Source organism: Ruditapes philippinarum, unplaced genomic scaffold, assembly GCF_026571515.1.
Source record: "Ruditapes philippinarum isolate M1 unplaced genomic scaffold, ASM2657151v2 ctg7059_1_1_1_1, whole genome shotgun sequence".
NCBI lineage: Eukaryota > Metazoa > Mollusca > Bivalvia > Venerida > Veneridae > Ruditapes > Ruditapes philippinarum.
Genome location: NW_026857502.1, coordinates 19,549 through 40,815, shown reverse-complemented (window position 1 = coordinate 40,815; position 21,267 = coordinate 19,549). Strand labels below are relative to the sequence as shown.

Below are 21,267 nucleotides of genomic sequence, written 5' to 3'. Positions count from 1 at the left end.
GATATTGCTAATTACAATAAACAATGTCATTAATATTATGGCACATTTTATTCCAACGAAATAAAGAATGGACGTTTCAGTTATATATAAAAAGAAGCTTAGAGTTTCTATAGCCTGGTTTTCTTTTCTATGATAGCCAGTTCAGTAATTTATGTAATGTAAAACAAAACAGAAGCTACGAAAAACTTATAGGTAAACTTCTTCTCTTGACATTACAAAAAGATAATACACGACTCTTAACTCAAGACAATATGTAAATTTAAACTGCTCTTAAAATAGTCATAAAAGAAGAAATTGAGATATGCAACTTACGTAATACAATTTTAACTAACTTTTCTATTAAAGAGAAATTTATATAGATCCTGTTACGAAAATCTAAATATAAAGAGATAATCTGAAGATTTTTGTACATGAAAATGCTAGCGATATGAATGAGTGAACTTCACAGATCTACTTACGTTAAGCGGCCATTATTATTGTTAAGTCGGAAATCGAAGATTCCCATTTTATTTATTGTTTCTTTTTTCTTGCTTGTTTTGAACGTTTTCAATGTATTAAGTATAAAATCAATACATGTTAAATGATATTCATCATTAATTCCATTAATCCTATAGTATCATGATTTAATTTTCAATCAAATATCGAAATATTATCACTTTAAAGAATTAAGCATTCTTATGTCAGGTCTTACACCACTAAATGTAATATCTCGTAAACATTGACGAAGCATATTTTGCTTTACTAAATGCTTTACTAAAATATAGTGCTTTCTGACCTTGATTCATATTTTCTTTATTTAGTATGATATACATGTAGTTGAGCATGACAATTGTTTGCTGTTTTTTTAAATATAAATAAACTTGAATAAAGAAAAAAAGTTTATGCTTCCTTTTCAAGATATGTAGTTCGACCGGAATGCATATAACAACTTTCCACGTTGACCCATCATTATCTGAAGGAAAAAACAACAACAAAACTTTCTTTCCACCGTGATGCAAGAGGCTGTGTACGAGGGCTGATCAAAAATAAACAGGACTGTGACTGTCAATTGAAGAATTTTCAACCTATCACTTATTGTTATATATCACACTTAATCGTAAAACAATACCTGTAAACTGATGCTATATCTAATCTGATAACGCAAATAGTTTGTCCGTAACAGCGAATTCAAAAACCATGGTAACGCACACCCGGCGCAGTGCGTAAATTTGCGTTGTCATCCGGCGCTTAATGCTGCGTATATTTTACAATATGGCTAAATTGGATTTCAAAATACGCCAAAACGTCATCAACTATATCTTTGACGTGTCAGAAAAAATGACTTCATTTAAATCATATTTATATTTGCAATCACAATTTAAAGGTCACTTGTTAAAAAAAATACTCGCGTTAAAACTGTCGTTGGAACGTCTCGGAAATCGATCAATAAGAAAAGTTGTTTGTCAAAAGTAAGGCGAGAAACTGTTTAAAACGTAGAAAAGGATTATGACTAACAAAAGAAAAGTTCCAGTAAGCCACGGCATAGTTTTTGATAAGCATAAATTATTAAGAAAGGGTAATAGACAAATAGAAAACAAGTAAGGGAGAAACAGAACAATTAAATTTTCAAGGACGTTGGTGACGTCAATCGCCGAGACGTTGAAAATTGACAATCGATTTGACTGCGGACATTGTCGGTGATGTTCGACAGTAGCTACGGGACGGTGCAGTCAACTCTAAGGATTTTAAAATGATAAAAGTTAATGCATTAATTACATATATTGTATTCTTGGTTTACAATTGTATAAATTATTTTATTAATTTACGCAGTGGTCTTATGGAGAAATTGTATCAACAATTTAACAGTCACGGTTCAAATTCGGCTATGCGTTTTATTTATTTTAAAATAATGACAATTTTGTTCTTAGTTGTATTATTCTTTTATTTTCTAGTATGTATGATACATTATCATTCAGCAACATTTTTCTACATTATTTTTAATACATAATATAGTTTATTGCATGTGCGATTTTTCCAGCAATCATGTTACAATAGGAAAGAACGGGAGTTTGCGTAATTACAGGAGCTCTTTATCACCATCCGTTTTATAACAATACAACATTATACCAACTTGTACAGAGATATATATATATTAGGCAGTGGATAACATGTGTACCACATATTGCCCTACTTTGTGTATGAGCAAAAAGCTGCTCCGTTAAGGACAATACGCTTGTGACGTCGTAAACGTCAATTTTTCAGATATACCGTGCGCCGCATTGCTTTACATGTACATGCCAATGAAAGCATAACTTTTTTTCTTTATTAATATTTTTTGTTGTTTTTTCTGTATCATATAGGGGAAAGATTCTGATTTATTGTCCGTGTATTTTTATGTAAATTTATTTATCAGTTAAAAAATTATTTACAAAGTCCGGATAATTTTTGATCATCCCTCGTAACGCTGGTAAACAATATTTATGGATCTCTAGGAAATATTGTTGAGTATTGATATAGTGAACGTATTTTAAAACAGCAATATAACAAATATATTATTATCATACGTCACAATTTATGAATTTGAACACAAGAAAACATATTTAAAGATAATTTCTTTCCATGATAGGCTTTGAAAATCATATTTTTATAATATATTATTTATTTTATTTAAAAGTTTTCTTTCCATGCTAGGCTTTTAAAATCATGTTTTAATAATATATTACTTATTTTATTTAAAAGTAGAAAAAGAATGAAAATGAAAATTTAGTCAAACAGTGGGCCATGAATATGAGATTTGAGAACATGTCAATGCAAGAAAATATAAAAAATGAAATTTTTTAAGACCAATTATACCTTAGAAATGCTAATATTTCATTTTTTCATAAGCTTTTTATTATTGGTGTCCTGTTTCAATTTCCATTATGTAGCTAATTTATAGCTGAACAATCCTTTGCTTTTTAATGTTTTTTATGTTTTTTTTAAATCATTACAGTTATAGTGATTTGTTAACATTTTGCTACCTTTATCGCATTTTCTTTCACATTCAGTGCTTTTTTTCTTCAGGTGATTATAATCTTGCATGTTTTGGACCCTTTCATTACAACATCACAAAGCACATATTTGCCCTTTCTTCAGAAGAAAAAATATTCATTTCTGAGGTTTAATGCAGTTTGCACTTGGCAGTACCGTCCATGAACAGGTTCAATCAAACCGAGCCTACAACACTTGCCGTTTTGAACTTTCCTAGAAGATCTTTAAAGAATGCCCACTACTGCAAAATAAAAAATGTTGCAAGCTCACATTAAATGAGACAGTTTTAGAAGTTGCAAGCAACCGTCCACGACCGCTAGCACTTGAAGCACTACAATAATGTATTGCTGAACGAGTTCACAAGGTCGGAAATTATATATAACATCTCTTATTAAATGTACTGGGCGAATGTTTTGGACTTTCTTTAGGGATTCTTATTTTCTCCACTCTAATATTTTTTATTCCTCACACTTAACTCACTCATAACTTAATGAAATCAAGATTTGGAGGATGTGAGTAGCTTGTTGCAGGTGAAATAACTAAGTGCATTCTTGTATTTATCAACACATATTAATCTAAAGAAGAAGTTCCGCTGTTGTTGTGTTGGCTATCCTGCATGCTGTATGGTTTTCTAAATAGGTTAGTAAATGAAAATATGTCAGGATGGAGTTAAGTTTCTGCCAAGGCAGTTTGATATATTAATCAGAAGTTCGTAACAAATTTAATGATAATTTTTATACAATATAAGCTATCTTCATCCGTATCCTGAACGAGGTTTAGTCAACAAAAACTTAACAGTCATGCAATCAACATATTTCATAACAACAACTATGTTTTAATTGTAGAAAACAGAACCATAATTCATTACTTAAAATATTAAATTTCAACTTCACCATATCGAGTACACAGTTGGTGACTTTTGGCTATATTTTAAACGGAAGAACCTTTCAGCTGGAAACGAAGTCGTGAATTCAGAGTCACAAATCGTACCTAAAGAAGACTATTGCGTAATATTAGAATTTATACTTTTTGGCAGAGAATAGACAGTGCATGTCTCTTCTTTGAAAAAATGTGAAAAAAAGTAAAATCACGGTTATTGGGGAAAAATAAGGCATTTTCATTGAAAGGCGTCCTCGTTCTATTACAATTTTTGTTCAGATTGAAAAATTAAAGAATTATTTGTCCAAACAAAAAGTCTAGAAAAAGGGTTATCTCTCGGAAGCATTAATTACAACAAAAATACACGAACATTGCGACTTGGTTTGACTGAGTCTACTCATGAGGGATAATGGAAAATTGCAACATCCCTCAGCCCCCTAACACCAGCTTGAGCGGTATTTAATCTTCATCTTCAACACTTAATGTGCTGGAATCAATGATCTCGAGGGACAAGAAAAATGTATAACAATAGTGAAGTGAAAATTGGGCAAACTAATAATCAAGTCATCTAATTATCAACACCAGATGACGATTCCTATTCGCCAGTTGAATGTTCACGTATGCGTTTATATCAACGAACTGTTTCTTATTGACAACACATTGAGCTCAGCAAGGACGGTTTTAGTTTACAGACCTTGCTTTCATTTGAGTACTGACAACATGTGGTGGACTGAAATGTCAGACTTGACGTAGACATTTCAGTTGACGACACTTGATGTGCCTCATGTCAATTGTTTTCCAACCAAATTTAGAATGTTTATTGGTCACAAAATGGCTGTAAATAGCAAATCAATTGTTAAGTACCTCAAGAAAATATAGAAACACTTCTTTTACCCGATTTGTGATCTTAAAAGTATTACAACTGGCGCCAAATTCAATAAAATCAAAAGTTTTCTGAATTTTAATTTGGAGAAACAAAACATCAAGCAAAGATTCTCAAAAGCAATACGATAAAGAAAAACAGAATCCCCCCCAAAAAACACTCTTTTTTTCTAAGAGACGAAAGCAATGATAATGCAACCGCAATTTATCATCGACATGCCTCATAATAATTCTATTTATCTAAAAGTAAAAAATGTTTTTACAATAGTATAATGCACTTAAAACAGTATCTTCAATGTGGTATTCTGGACAACATACAGACATTAGCTTTATAAATGTCAAATTAAAATCAAATCAAATAAAAAAATCCAGTCTAACCATTCTCTCGGTCAAACCTTTGATGACAGCTTGCAAATTACCACTACTTCCCATAAACAGACTCAATAAAACCGAGTTTGCATCAATTTTACCATTTTAGCGTTCTTTAGGGATAGCGTGTTCTATACTTGTGTACATTTGTAATCATTTGCGTTAGATTCTTTGGAAGGCGATGGTACTTTTGTGGCCTTTGGTTTCTGAATTGTGAAAGTTCAAGCAAATGTGATTAGTAATAGAAATATTGTTGCAACTTTGATTAGCTGCTCTATTAATAAAATTTTAAAAAACATGTTTTTTCAATCGACACTGCCTGTATGTACAAATACTCGGACGTCAGTTTATCATGTTTTTCTTAAATCAATAAGAAATCCTAAATCCTTATTTTGTATCTCTTTTATGGAGTTATCTTGAGTCAGTGCATATCTAAAATTCCCTTTTTTTGCTCTTTTATTACATCATGAACAATGATCATCTGTTTTCTTTTCTTTCTAATCCATCAATGTAACATAAATAAAGTGAAAACTATAAAATCAACATAGTGAACAAAAAAAGTAAAGATATTAAAAATGCAAGAAATAAGTTACATGTAATATTAGTCTTATTTTTCAGAATACAACACCATATTTCTACTGCATTAGTAAGGTCTACATTTGCATTTTCTGACCTATTTTCATAGATTTAAAGTGCCGTTTGCAATGCGTAAATTACTTTCTTTGTTCCCCAGACAATTTCTTTACTTTTTTAAAACAATTAAAAAATTTTCGTGACAAACATCATAAAATCTGAAGGCACAATTCTCAGAACTTGTAAAGAATTTGTTTGTTTGTTTGTTTCATTTTACGCCTTTTTCCAACAGTATTTCAGTCATATAGGCGGGTAGTTTCCTAACCATCGTTCCTGGAGAGTTACACCAGTACTAGACTACCTTCCTCCGTGCTAAACTACCAAAGCATCTCCCGGGGATCGAACCCTCACCAGAGAGGTAATTGGATTAAAAGTCATCGACTCTAACCCCTCGACCACGGAGGCGGTTTATTGAGTCATCATATTTATTGATCATCCTGGAGCCTAAGTCATGGCATTGAATGAAACAGTGTATATACTTGGCCAAATTATTTGTGTTATTCCGAATGTTTCTTTACCAAATAGTTTCTTTGCATCTTTTTGTGCAACATGTTTCATCGCTTTCTCTTAAAAGAATTATTATTCCATAAGCCTTTAATTTAAGAAATCCCTTATGTTCAATTTATAACTGGTTTTATGATCCAATTTGCTAAAGTACTTTTCTTCAGCATTTACCAACTGCCATAAAAATCTTGGTCCCACGTTCGACAAGGGCTTAGCAGAAACTTGCCCGCACATCTGATTTACACACATATATCGGCGATCGTCTGCTGCAAGTTTAATCACGTAAGATGGTGTACCGTTTGGTGAGTCCGATTGTATTTTCTGAATACACCAACGCCCGGCATTAGACAAATTTGACCCTGTAGAAATTTCAAGACTCAAACCTTTGTCTGAAATGTGACAAGGTATGTTGCCTTCACACGGCAAAATTGAAAAAACGTTATCCATCCCACCTTGTAATTGAAACAATGTGCCCTGCTCGTCAGGGTTGTTTTCACATCGAAGACGCTCATTGCCGCCGAAATGCGACTTGCGGACACATAGGCATCGGTCATTGAAGTACATAGACCTAATCTGAACATACGCTCCACTTAGTTCGCTAAGAACCTCCGGATGTAACCCTCGCCTATCTAAGAACGATCTGATGACTGGCCAATCTGAACCACGATATTTACAGAAGAAAATACCTGTTGATTCCGTTGGCATGTAAAGAAATTTTAAAACTGTTTCGTCATGTTTTCGTTGAGAATCGCATACATGTTTCACAGCTTGAGCGTCTACTTTAAATGTACTTTGGATGGCGAACCGGTACAGAAGAAATAATTCCCGGAAAGTTGCCAAGCAACAGTAAAGTTGTACTTTCTCCATTAGTAGGTGGAAGTTGTTTCCCTCCGAGTTCTTCAACATGTCCGTGATTTTAACTCCTAGTGTAAGAAGTTCATCTAACCCAGTGTGAACGGGCACATCGCTCGCCATCAATTGCAGATGAAGCTTCTTAGTGTTGTCATCCAACTCGTCTGGTTTTGGCAAACCCTGCATGTAGGTTATGCACTGAGAGACCTTTGAGCTTGTTGCTCGGCACCGAGCCTTGAAATCTTCTTCTATCGCGTTAGATCTAGAAAATATTTGTAGGACCATGGATGCCACATCTGATATGAAGACGCTAGTTGACAAAGGTCAATGACATTCAGTGTAATATCGGCAAACTTTATCAAAACTACAACAATCTCGTCACAATTGAAATTTCCATGAACAGATGAGACATGTTTTGATGAAACCTGGTCCACATTAATATCTAAAACAGCCTTGGCACATTCTTTCAACTCGTGTCTTTTTCTTTCCGAAATTTCAAGTTTATCCAAGTCATGTATAATCCTATAAAGATTTCGCGGAGGATCTTTTTGAACAGAAAGTGCCATAGTCCAAATATGTTTGCTAACTTACATAAAAACTTCAAGTTTATTGATAAAGTTGACAATAACTTGTTTCCTTATATGCGCGCCGATAGTGAAACTTAACTTTGTGGTTAATGTGAGTTGTTTAAATGAATTCATACTACATGACTGTACACATATTTCAAAATAAAATCCAAACTATTTTTGTCTGCATCGGAATACATGTACGTACTTTCTTCTAAACGAAAAATCGACTTATTGACTGCACGAATAAAATCTGACAGAATGAATGAATTAATGAATGAATAAATGAATGAATGAATGAATGAATGAATGAATGAAAAAAGAAAAGATCGTACGAATGAACAGGAAATAAACGGTCGGACGGACAAAAAAACGGGGACAGGACGAAGCAGGTATTGCGACACAATTAGGTTACAAAGTAAATAACATGTAAATCAATTTTTTTTTTGAAAATAACATTTTATTTAATTTTGATTTCATCCAAGTAATGGTACCTTAAAGATCATGATAATGAAGAGTAAGTCTTAGATTCTTTTTGTCAATTTTAAGAGATGTCCATAGCAAATTAAAACACTCATAAAACGCTAAAAACTGGTCAGACTGCACGGATGGGCAAGTTGGACTAAAACCCACGTTTATATTGGGGTAATGGCCCACAAAAATCAACAAGACGTAAAAACTTTTTTTAAAATGATAAATAGAAAGCAGAAATAAGGACAATAATTAACAAAAAAAATTTCATTTATAAATACGCGGAACTTATATTGCGGTTAAAAGTGGGAGTATCCTTAGGCAATGAAACAATGTCTTTCAACGTTCATATACTTAGGGGAACAACATTTGTTACCATCCTCAAATTAAGGAAACACTTTTAAATGCTTAAACACGTCACGTTTTTTCGCTCTTAAATTTAAAGGAAAAATCTATTATGCATGGAAAATATGACTTAAGTAGGTCGCTTAGTCATGATTATTTTTAATCGATTTCTCAGCACTTAATTTCCTCAATTAGTCACAAAAAGATGTTTAATAGTTGTGTTCAAAATGTGATACCAGATAACTCCTTTTCCGTTTTGTTGACTGTCCAATATCGCCCAGTGTTATTTCTTTAATATACATTATATCGCATTTATGATCTATACATAGAAACGAAGTTTAGGAGGGGGGGGGGTATCGGTCGGCCGGTCGGTCTGTCAACTTAATGGTTTCCAGACGATAACTAGAGTTTGGAGTGAGCTTTTGTAAATAGCAATCTTATGTGGAAACCCCGGTTGGTATAAGCAGTCGGACCCCCTGGGGTCAAGGACAAGGTCACCATTACTAAAAATAAAAATAATGGTTTCCGGACAATAATTGGATTAAGGAATAAGATATTGTAATTTAACTTGGTATATAGCAAGCTTATTTGAATACCACTGCTATGTATTGCTTTTGAACTCCCGGGGTGAAGGTCAACATCACCGTTACTAAGAAGGGAAAAAAGTTTTCGAGCTAGAGTTAGGAATGAGATATTGTACTCAAACTTGGTAATCAGCAAGCTTACTTGAAGACCCCGGTTGGTATTGTTTTTGACCTTCTGGGGCCAACGTCACTGTTACTTAAAATAAGAACATGGTTTTGGGACAATAAAAAGAGTTAAGAATGTGATATTGTAATCAAATTTGGTATATAACAAGCTTATGTGGAGACCTTGCTTGGGATTGCTTTTGGACCTCCTTAGGTCAAGGTCAATGTCACTGTTTCTAAAAAATAGAAAAATGGTTTCTGGACGATAACCACTTAGGAATGAGCATGAGCAATTGTAATGAAAAGAAAAGCAGAAAAAATTGTTTCTGAGAGACAGAAAATAAATTGTACTTTTTGTTCTTTTTTTTACACTATATTGTTTTTAAAAAGTTAAGAGATAGCTCTAGTTACCTCTGGAAACACTGATTTACTTTACTTTTCTTCTGTTCCATCGGAACGTCTGGAAGCTTGATGTATTAATACCCCCCTCCCCGTAACTGAAGGGGAAGGGGACAATCTGGGAGTGCCAAAGATTTACTTTTTTGTCCGATTGCAATACTATAACACCTTCATTGGCCTGAAGCTTTGATAAGGGAAAGAAAGTCCCTCAAAATACATATCATGCTTCTGGAAGCGGTGAAGGGCAATATATTTCTAGCGCTTTTATAAACCACTTTATTGGTTGTGTCGCCCAACTCCGCAAGTTCAGCTTCAACTTATCGCCCCATACCGTTTTGAGTCCAAACTCGATAGGCACTTAGGATTTCTTCGAGTGAGGAAGCTGTCCAAAGCTACAAGAAGTTGGATGTTTCTTCTCAGAGGCCTGCTCGCGCCGGGAATAATGTACAAATGTGCATATGAATTATGAAGTATTCCTCCCCATCCCACCCCAATATATGCTAATGACTTTATACAAAAAACAAACAATTTTATTGAAGTTTTTTTTTTAATTTAAACAACTTATACTTTTTTTTAAAGTTTAAGTTTATTTCAATATTCCATTGCACCAAATGGTCCATGAAGATAAATAGATACATGATACATGACAAGACAGTGTAAAGCATATACATAACATGTGTAAGTGGAAATGGTATTCACAAAAGTGTATATCATCAATTAAAACATCAGAACAAAAAGGACATTCAAAATAAATATAAAACTGAAATATATCAAAAAAGATAATACAGAAATATGCTTAAAATTAAACTGAAAATCGATGTTTTGTGTGACTTTATTTTAAAGCGTTTAAATGTTTTTATATTTTTGGGTCATTTTGAACAATTAAAATGGTCTGAAGTTTTGAACAAAAGTTATTGTTACAAACCTTCATCGAACTCTACAAAAATTGAAAACAAAACTAAACAAATACCAGTCCCACGAAGTAGAAAATCTCAGTAATGTCCCTTTAATTAATGTGCGAACTGAAATAAATGAGGGCAGTGATACATCTTATATTTGTTTCAATTTGAAGATTCTTGTAATAAATATATAACGCTTTGCACACAGAATCCATACTAAAATATATTTAAAATATCACTATCAGACATAAATTCTACCAATATTTATGTCTTATAATGACATATACATTATGTAATATCATCTTTAAGTTATTACAATAAAATGTAAATCGTTTAAACAGTTGAATCAAATGAACGCTGGAACGTATTATACTAATATAAATGAATAAAATAAATTTCACCCACCCGTATAATCGAAGAAATATATATATACATTTATAGAGTTATAACAATTTGTAAACACGTTTATCGTGTGTATCGAATCGTCGCCGTGACCTAAACATATAAACTCCATGTCATCGAGGTAAAAATCTGGTACAGTAAACGCTCTTATCTTAACTTAACACGAAGACCGAATAACATGAATTGACACATTTAAATATATTATATAAATGTACATGCACACGAGTTATAAACTAAGCACATTGCAAGTGCCGTTTTAATAATTATTCAGGAAGATCAACTTTAAACTTAGAATGACAGAAGCTTTGGATTTAACCAAGGATTATACTAAAGAAGACCAGGATAGTGACAAATCTACAACCCGGAAGCAGCAGAGAAAGAAAGCACCAAGGACCGGTTCAGCACCATACGCCACCGTACCACTTCCGCCTTGTAAGATATGCGGAGGAAACTCGACCGGATATCATTTCGGGGCGATCACGTGCGAAGCTTGTAAGGTATAATGTGACACTTTGATACTACATATCTACATGTATTATTAAACCATTTTACATTTTGTTTGTTTTAAGAGTTATATGATATAGAAAGTATAAATAGAAATGAAGCGCCGATGGGAATTCAATATCTTACTGTTTAAATATAAACTTATTTGTTATGCTACTATGTATAATTGTAAAAATTTGACCAATTAGATAAAAATAATTTTCGAGAGCCTCTTGATTTAAATTATGTCCAGAGCACGAAATTCTCGTGTTTATCTAACAAAACGCCCATTATCACGGGACTATTTGTTTAATTATGATCCCCGTAGATTAAAATAGGCATATTGCATATTTTATTTTTATGTTTCCCGAAGGGTGAGTATATAGTCGCCGCTTTGTCCGTCCGTCCGTCCGCTTTTCTTGTCCGGGACATAACTCTGTAACAACTAGATGTATCAACATGAAACTTTTTAGGTTGGGTTGATGTGCAATGCACAAGAAACGTAACTCTGCCTTGGCTAATTTTGGAGTACTTGCCCTTTGTTCATTTTACACTTTGAACTTTGTCCGGGACATTACTTTGACACTATAAGAGATATCAACATGAAACTTTCTGTAGGTAGATAGACATCATTGAGTAGATGTGCAGTGATCAAAAAACCGTAAATCTGCCTTGCCTTATTTTAAAGTTAAAGCCCTTTGTTCAATTTTTTTATACTTTGAACTTTGCCCGGGACACAACTCTAGAACTATAAGAGATATCAGCATGAAACTGTGTAGGTAGATAGATAGTATTTGATAGAAGGGCAGTGTAAAAGAACAATAACACCCTGTCTTGCCTAATTTTGGAGTTATTGCCCTTCGTCCATCTGCACACTTACTAGAACATTGTCCAGTACATAGTTATGACGACATAAGAGATATCAACATGAAACTTTGTAGATAGATAGATCTCATTTCTCATTGGGTAGATGTGCAGTGAACAAAAAATGTAACTCTTCCTTGCCTAATTTTAGAGCTATTGCCCTTTGTTCATTTGTATACTTTGTCCGGGACATAACTCTGACATATAAGAGATGTGAAAAAGAAAATTTGTACGTAGATAGATATCATTGGGAAGATGAGCAGTGCAAAGAACAGTAACTCTGTTTTGCCTAAGATATTAATGATTGCACTTTGAATATTGTCCGGGGCACTTTGAATATTGTCCGGGACATAACTCTGAAACTACAAGAGGTATTCTGTTCTGTGTCCAAAACCTATTCGAGGAGCATCACCCGGTTCAACCGGTTCTTGTCTTCCATTCTTTTTTTTTTTAAATATTTCATTTTCTGTACGAAATCTGCTGTGGTCATAGTATTATTGTTACAATAGGTTTATCTCTTAGATTTGGTTTGCTAAATTGCTTATCATGGTCATGCAACTACATAGTTAGGTGAAGAAGCAGGCGCTTGTTTTGGTTAAGTCTATTATGTTTTGTTTAGGGGGTTGAGTTGTCATACACAAATTTACAATTTATATGCATTTATTTTTTTCCAATGATTGTTATTATCTTAAATGCTTCTGGGATTGTTGTTTTATCAATTCATTTGTAAATAAGATTGTTATATGTCTGTTAACGGAATAATTTTAATGAACACGAAATTAGTTCACACCTACATGCGTATTGGTAACGTGATGGTTTAAGCCAATGAAAACACGTCAATATTATTATACTCAGGCAGAGAAAAAGTGTGCAAAGAGTAAATCGATAATCTTTATGTAGCCAGCAAATTTTGAATTGCAAGTATTTTTTCATATCTTTTCGGCAGGATAAACTGTCCGAGGATTCGTATCGTAAAATGGCTGCCATTTACAGTATCAAGTGATTATCCCAAGCACCACCGCGACTTAGCGCGGGAATTTTAATTATAGCTAACCTCGGCGCGTTTACATTTTTCATATTTTATTGTAATAAATATTTACAAACTGTGTCTTTCGGGGTTTTTTTATCAATATATAACCAATAATGATGTTATGAATAAATAATCATATCTCAAATCTTTGACTATAATTTACAATGAAATTCTACCTTTAGTGTATTAAAAAGGTTTTTAATTTCCTGTAATTTTATTTTGTGATTATGCTTCAAAGCAGTCAATTGACCGTGAATTTTCTTTTCATATTTTGATTTCCTTGAAATCATTTTTCTCATCTGAAGGCATGCAACTTTAATATGGTGATACATTAATTACATTCCATGAAAATGTTTAAAGATATAAAATATCTCATGACATGTTTGTTCATTTTACATTACACCTTTAATTCAGCAAACATAAAGTCTTCACAAAAAATAGTATGCAATCGTACCTATATTACATACGAATGTATGTAATATTTTTCTTGTTATAATTGTTAGAACTCATTCCAGTGAGTTACACGTCATTGAATGTTTAAGAGGGGGACACTATCTTATTATGGAAGGTGAAACCACGCGTGTTTGAACTATGTGTCATTTTACGAAATAAAAATATTGTTCAAGGATTCAATCTTTGTACGGGTTTCTCTCTTAAATGAGTGGGCTGTACGCGTTTATCCTATTAAATAGACAATTTAGGCATTTTTAGCATTCATTTTATGCATTTTAAATGTTTATTTTAGGCATTTTTTCGGCGAGCATTGATACATAAGCAAGAGTATAAATGCACAAAAAATAGCGACTGTGAAATAGTAGTAAAGAGGACAGGAAACTGTTCAGCTTGCCGGCTGAAGAAATGCTACGATATTGGAATGTCGGAAGGAGGTATGCTTAGACAATATCGTTGTTGACTTTCAATAATATTGTGTTTTCGTTAATGTTGGCGTTCCATAGTTTAGTTAATGTCATTTATGGTAGCGCTAATCTGGTGTCCAATTATTATACATGTCCCACGTGATATCACTTAGGCAAGATATCTTATGTAATAACAATTTGCCTTTTTTGTATGTTTATATAAATTTCATGTAAAATAAGCTCATTCAAGGAATTTGCACAAAAGAATATCTTTTGCCTTATAATATGTCGGTTTGAAATGCAAGATTTTAAGAATCCGTTTTCGTTATTCATCTTAGTTTAAATGTTTTTTATAGGGTAAATAGTTGTTTTGTCAACTAACCTTCTGAATACGAGTGGTTAAAAAAATCATTGGAGCGTCTTATATCTTATAATATAGATATACTAAACTTTAAATACGAAATGTCAAATATTAGAACATAATGTAGAAGAGGACCGTTTACTATCTTTTTTCAAAACATTAAGAAACGATTTATACTATTTAGCAATTCGGTTTTAAAAGTAAACCATACTATATCTCATTAGCCAGCCATAAAATTATCTTTGTTTCCCCTCCCGGAACAAATGACAATATTAATTTGGAAGGGTATATAGGTAGATATAAAAAAATCCAAAATACTTTCTAAAATTCTTTTTCTATCTAAAATTACAGGGATTTTAAAACAACTTGTGAATGTTAAGCATCTGTATAAAGTTAGAATCAAAGTTTGAAAGTTTCAGTTCACATATATCCCATTTTGTATTATTACATTTAAAATATGAGACAGACATAAACATTTGATATTCATTGATAGACTGTCACTCGTCTTTTTTAAATAAAATTTTCTTTTGTTTGAATTTTTTTTTAGTTTTGGTATCTGTGATTTTGTAGGTATGTAGCGGGAAGGGAAACAAACACTATTTTATTCTGGGCCTTAAATTACAAAATTGCGCATAGTGATCCCCCACGTTTGATTTTTTTTTCTCATATATATATATCATTGAGGGTGATACAACCTATCGGTGCTGTAGATAAGTATTCATCAATGAACAAGTAAGTGCATGAGGGCTTCTGTGGACAAATTGTTAAAATAACATGTTCCACAATGCTATGAGTGGAAATCCTGCTATGGGCTTTGCATTCTCATTTGTGGAATATATCCAGCTAGCGTACGGGAGGAAGGTGGTTCCATACTCTTGAATACTCTTCTCTGAACGAAAGCTGGAAAGTTAATTGTATGAGAGCGACAAAAACTTGTCAAAAGTACTAAACACTTAAAAAATACAGGTCTTTTTTTCTTTTGTCAGAAAGTGTTGATGTTAGTTCCATAGTGACAGAAAAGCGGTTGGTGTCATTTTCATCAGAGACTTGCTTTGACTTAAACAATTGTTTTACTTTTAAGGTGTACGCAAAGGCAGGTATTCTATAGCAATAAGAACGAGGGCAATCGTTGAGGCTAAAGCCTCGGAGGGAAAAAGTCCAGTAGCCATAGCGTCAAGTGATGAAACACATGAGAGGTCTGACACTAGTTCGCCATCGTCATCTGTGTCATCACCACCTTCAACGATTAGTCTTCTAAGAAGAGAAGGTAGCACACCGTATTCACTACATTTAGCCTATTTTGCTTTCTAAAAAAGCACAAACGCAACAATACAGTTTCAATTTAATCTCGAATTATGTCTTTACATATTGCAATATTCTCTTTTTTTTATTTTTTTACTTCTTACTCGTATTGTTTGATTTCGAGTGAGACTAAACAAAGGATTGGAGCACCACACTAAACACCGTATTTCTGTATATACCGGACAAGGCGCTTGAATGATCAAATGCTAAAATCCAACGTGTTGAACTTTAAAAGATCTAATTCATCTTTTCACACCGATTTATATATGATAATGAATGAAAAATTTAAGAATCGGCGAAAACATTGATATTTGTATATTAATTGATCATGATTTCTGCAAGCGGCTCTATGGTCTGCTCCAGTCCTGTATTGACTTAAATCCTTTTATTTCAGCTTCAGACAACCTCAGGTCTCAAGCGTCTAACAACCAATCGCCTGCCGGCTCACCTGACCTAGATTTTAGACGTAACATTGAACTCGAGCTCTTGATTGACGCCCTTGTGGGATGCCAGGATGCTGTCTACCCCAACCTTGCACAACAATTTGAGAGAGGTAACATCTTGCAAGCACAGCGCCAGATATTTGTAAGTGATTTAACAATCCTAAAAAATCAAATTTCAATATTTTCTTTCAAAACTTGGTCTTAAAGCTTCACACCACTAGATGTGGTAACAAAATGAAAAATTGACAAACTTTGGAAAGATATATTAAGAATTTAAGAAATGTATGAATGTTTACGATTCATGTAAAATGGGACGTTGTTGAATCAATTTGAAGAAATTCATTAACTTAATGGTTAAATGGTAATGAGAAAGTATAACACCCTTGATTGTCTAGAGGTCCTTGGCATGATATAATATAGCTATAGATCTACTATATGAAGTATTGTAAAAAAAGCCAGAACAATTGTTTCAAGATTGATATACATGTATATATATATAATAGCCAAATTAAGTAACTCTTATTATGGAAGCCGCTAACCCGCCCGAGTTAAAGGCATATTATCTTCCTTAGAAAGGGCAAACAGGGGTTTAATTATTGTTTAACAAATGGTTTTGAGCATGTTACATGCTACTTGCACCGAATGTGAAAAAAATTGTCAGAACAGCAGAATAAGTTAACAAAGTAGTATTTTAACTTCCATACAAATTACTAAATCACTGTAATAATTGCCAAAATGCAACAAAAGCATCAGATGGTTAAGGTAAATGGGCCAATAAATACTTTTTGAAACTATAAACAGGACACTAGGAATAAAAAGCTTTTGAGAAAAAAAACCTAAAAACATTTCTGGGAGTCTATTTGAACTTTAAGACTGTCCAGTTGAACAAGTCATATAATAACTAGCAATTCGGGATCCGTACGCTTACTTTGTTAATTAATTTAGACATCTGATGTAGACAATATAAAACACTTCCACTGTACATTAATGATATAAAATTTACTCTAAAAGAGTGCTTAGAAGATTTTGAGGAAAATGTAATTGTTAAATATCGGTGTATTGTACACAGTATAATTTAAATAATACTAACAGAGACTTATTAATCTATTAACTGTCCTGTCTTTAATAGGAAGCCAATAAAAGTAAAGAGGAAGTGTTCGGCAAGCTGTTCGGGATCGCTAATGACGTCACGAGGGAGGAATATCAGCAAATATTTGCCGAGACTGGTATAGATTTAGACGACAGACTGTCCCATTTTAATGCTAAAGGCAAATCAATGGAAGACGAGATATCGCAATATGTCAACTTTACAAAAATAATACCTGGATTTAAAAGCTTGCATCCAAAAGATGTGTCCAACTTATTAAAAGGTATACTTCAGTCAGTTTAAGAACATTTTGGCACTACTGTTCTTCGACTCATTTTCTTGTATATTGGTTAAATAAAGTCACCCGAAATATTTTTGTCATTTCAATAAGGGGTGACTTGTGTGGCCTCCACACGGCATAAACAACGCTGATGTGGCAATAAAATAGAGAATAACAGAATCCATAAAGAACGCCCAAAACTTCAAAATTGGTAATGTTACAGGCTCGGTTTGATTGAGCCTGTTCATGATGGTAGTGGTTATTTAAGCTACCATATATGCCCACTAGCTCCGGTTAAAGCAGAAAACTGTTTTCAACATTTAAAATAAATGATGCAATTTTGGCCGTAGATGTGTCAATACGAAGTAATACATATATGGAATTTACAACGTCCAGAGTATGGTAACGGTGTGAAAGATCAGCTCTCACTAGTATTTTTTTTAATCCTTCCTCCATCATGTTTACTTTATCAAAAATCAAAGTTTAGTAAACATAGCTTTATCACTGAATATTTTAATATTTCTTCTAGCATGTCACTGCGAGTTCTGGTTGTTTGGCAACTATTCACTGTTCAATAAAGATCTAGGAACGGCCATAAGTATGCAGGGGACATATAAATCAACGAGGAAAGTAATGGAAAAGTTTTTGTCGCCAGAATGGGTTCAATCGGTATTCAAAATAGCTGACATGATACAGCAGTTAGAGTTATCCTTAGAGGAGATCGTGTTAATCAGAGTTATCCTTCTTACATATACAGGTACCGTAATGTTATACACACTGCCAATTACTGTTCCACTCTTAATATACCAGTTTTCTATAAAATTGAAGTTACATTTATCAAAGCACTGAAAGTTCTGGAAAAAGAAATATGGAAAGGGGGAATGTGTTCATCAGAGTTACCTTTCTTACATACACAAATATTGTTATAATTATTGTTGTTAGAGAGTATTAATTCATTCATTCATGCATTCGTTCGTCCGTTCGATCGTTCATTCATTCATTCATTCATTCATTCATTCATTCATTCATTATCTTTATCAGTATTGTATTTCACACTTCTTGCATAAAGTTAATTTTGGTTTGATCGGTATGAATTAAGAGGAATGACATATCTTTACATTTTTCGTGAGTGATATTTTCCAAATTTAAAACATTTTGTTATAAAATAAAGATTTGCTTCATATATGTTCACAAATAACCTCGAAAGACTACCTCATTTAATTAAGCGCGGGTGGTAATAGCCCAGCAATTTCGGCTGTATTCTTCTTTGTAAGTTCATTTTGAAATGCGATAATTGGCCCGAAATGGCCCGTATCGATTAAATTGGTCAAAATGTAATGTTATTTTTCACTCATTATAGTTCCTATTTTGGGCACCGAAGAATTATTGTTTTTGACGCATTTTATTTCTGTATTTTTCTTTATTTTCAGATCGTTGCAAATTAAAAGACAGAGAAAAGATTCAAATATTACAAGAGAAATTTCTGGATTGTTTAAATTATCAGTTGATGAAATCTCACAAAGACTACAATCGCTATGTTTATAAAATATTTGACATTTTACTAAGACTTCGAGATTTAACTGAGCTAAATTTTAAAGTTAATCAAAAGTTTTTACAGGAATGGGGATTTGCTATACACGAGTTTCCTTTGTGGAAAGAAATGCTGTCTTACGAAAATGATGTTTAGAACACATGTATTAAAGAGATGATTTTTAAAGTTTTGTTTAAGAAAAAAATTGTTGCTTACAGTTACTTTGAAGTTACCGACTTTTAGAGATGTAATAAATAAACTGCTTTTGCCATTTATTTTTGCCAAATGTTGTTAAGAGTGATATTATTGGAAATCATATTGAAATATTTTTCTATATTATGATATATATTATTATATTAAATATTTATAAAATGGTTCCTGAAGTAACTTGTCAGCTTTTTTTGCAATACTGAAAAAAATCAAATACACAAGCTTGTGTATCTTGTTTAAAATTTATCTTTTATTTTTACATGTACATTTTACTACGCATAATTAAAGTTCATGCTCAAGTGGTACTTGTTTAACGCATAAGAATATGTAAAAGTATATTATGTTTTAATGTCAAATAAAATGGAAATCTCTGATATTTGTTAAGATACATTGTAGGAAGCTTGAAAAGAAAACGGTCTTACTCCAACAATATGATTTGAAATGCCGCCATTTCTTTTAACCACGACGAGAATTGACGCTTTACCTCTAATAGATAAATAAGATATTTTGCTTAATAAAGTAACAATTTTACTACGTAATTTCACCCAAAAAGAAAACAAAAACAAATCCCCGATATCTTCCATTTAATTGTTCTCTTAACTATTATACAGTTATTATAGAAGTATCTTGATATTGCACATGTATTTGACTCGGGGGAGGGGGATCTCCAAGAATAGGATATAACCCAGTCCGAAACCCCTGTGGCACTCTTTGGGTTCAGTGCTAACGCTCTGGTTATTCCGCACTGTTCTTCAAATGCAATGGTTAATTTTCGTCAGATCTTTCCGCTGCAAAAGATACTGTTACTTTTACTAGATGATTGGCACTATTTGTTCCGACCGTTAGACTGTTAAAAGTGTTATTTAGTCTAGTCTGGAGTTCCTTCCCCTTATACTACGTTGTAGGGAACCGGACTACATTCAGTCTTGCTTTCAGTATGTTGTCGTCATTATTATAAATTGGAGCGAACTGTTGATAGCGTTTCTAAAATTTCAAAGACATGCCGCCTATGACATAACTATAAAATATCTCTACGACAATAAAATGTGAGAAGCCATGTTATGGACTAATAACAGACAAAATAAAAATTTAATAAAGAAAATTTTAAAAAATTAATTTTTCTAGAAAGGACTGGGAAAACAAATACTTGTTTTGACTTATTTCGCCAAATGTTCTTTTCAGGGATTCCCCTTGTGATAGTTTTAATCGCCTCTTGGGCAAGGGGTTTTGCCTTTTAAGGGTTGAGTTGGAAATTGTAGTCGAATTATTTGGAGTCTATGCATTTTCTTGGCCCCCGGCGGAAAGGGGGTTTTTCTTGTGTTGTTTTTAAAATTTTGTAAAAACAAAAGTTTAGCAAAAATATCCTTCCTTTTTTCCCAAAAACTGTGTTGGTGTGCCGTAGAACCAAATTAATAAACAAACAAACAATCGATTAAATCAAAAAATCTGTAAAAGGGGATAGCAACATCTCTCACGCCAATCAGCACAGTTATTCAATTTTCAGCACTAAATGTACCTGAATCGTTGATTAAAGGACCAAACAATTAAACACAACTGAAGTGGTGTACAGGGCAACATTTTGCTGTTGGACACCTGCTATTGAGAAGAATGTAAATCTGTAAGAGGGGAGATCTCTATGAAGCAACAAATAAAACTATATGAAAATTGCAGACACGGATTATATTATGAAGTATAGCTTCAACAGGCCCGGCAGCTTGTTTGCTTAATCCTTAAGAAATATACTTTTGGGGCGTCAATGGCCGAGTAATTAACTTTAAATAACTTTTCACAAACGTAGTGGACTCATGGAAATCCTTACAGGGACTTTTGTTTTTTCACGTGAAGAGCTATCCAGCTCCCTTGCGGAACATTGGTTGTTCAACTCAGGTGCCCGTTTTTGCCTTAATGGATATATTACGG

General features: G+C 33.1%; 1 protein-coding gene across 1 annotated transcript; it reads left to right on the top strand.

Moving 5' to 3' along the window:
- The first annotated feature begins 11,003 nt into the window (after window positions 1-11,003).
- Window positions 11,004-19,721, top strand: LOC132749963 (vitamin D3 receptor B-like). The gene is made up of 7 exons (XM_060739910.1): window positions 11,004-11,396; window positions 14,022-14,163; window positions 15,576-15,761; window positions 16,191-16,381; window positions 17,369-17,609; window positions 18,136-18,363; window positions 19,037-19,721. The coding sequence occupies exons 1-7, from the start codon at window positions 11,193-11,195 to the stop codon at window positions 19,291-19,293; spliced, it is 1,449 nt and encodes a 482-aa protein (XP_060595893.1). The 5' UTR covers window positions 11,004-11,192; the 3' UTR covers window positions 19,294-19,721.
- The last annotated feature ends 1,546 nt before the right edge of the window (window positions 19,722-21,267 follow it).

What these genes read in the sequence shown, in the direction of transcription:
- LOC132749963 (XM_060739910.1), top strand. Translation starts at nt 11,193, where the DNA reads ATGACAGAAGCTTTGGATTTAACCAAGGATTATACTAAAGAAGACCAG. An exon ending in TGTGTCCAACTTATTAAAAG is followed by an intron (nt 17,610 to 18,135) that starts GTATACTTCAGT and finishes TATTTCTTCTAG; the next exon opens with CATGTCACTGCGAGTTCTGG. An exon ending in TATCCTTCTTACATATACAG is followed by an intron (nt 18,364 to 19,036) that starts GTACCGTAATGT and finishes CTTTATTTTCAG; the next exon opens with ATCGTTGCAAATTAAAAGAC.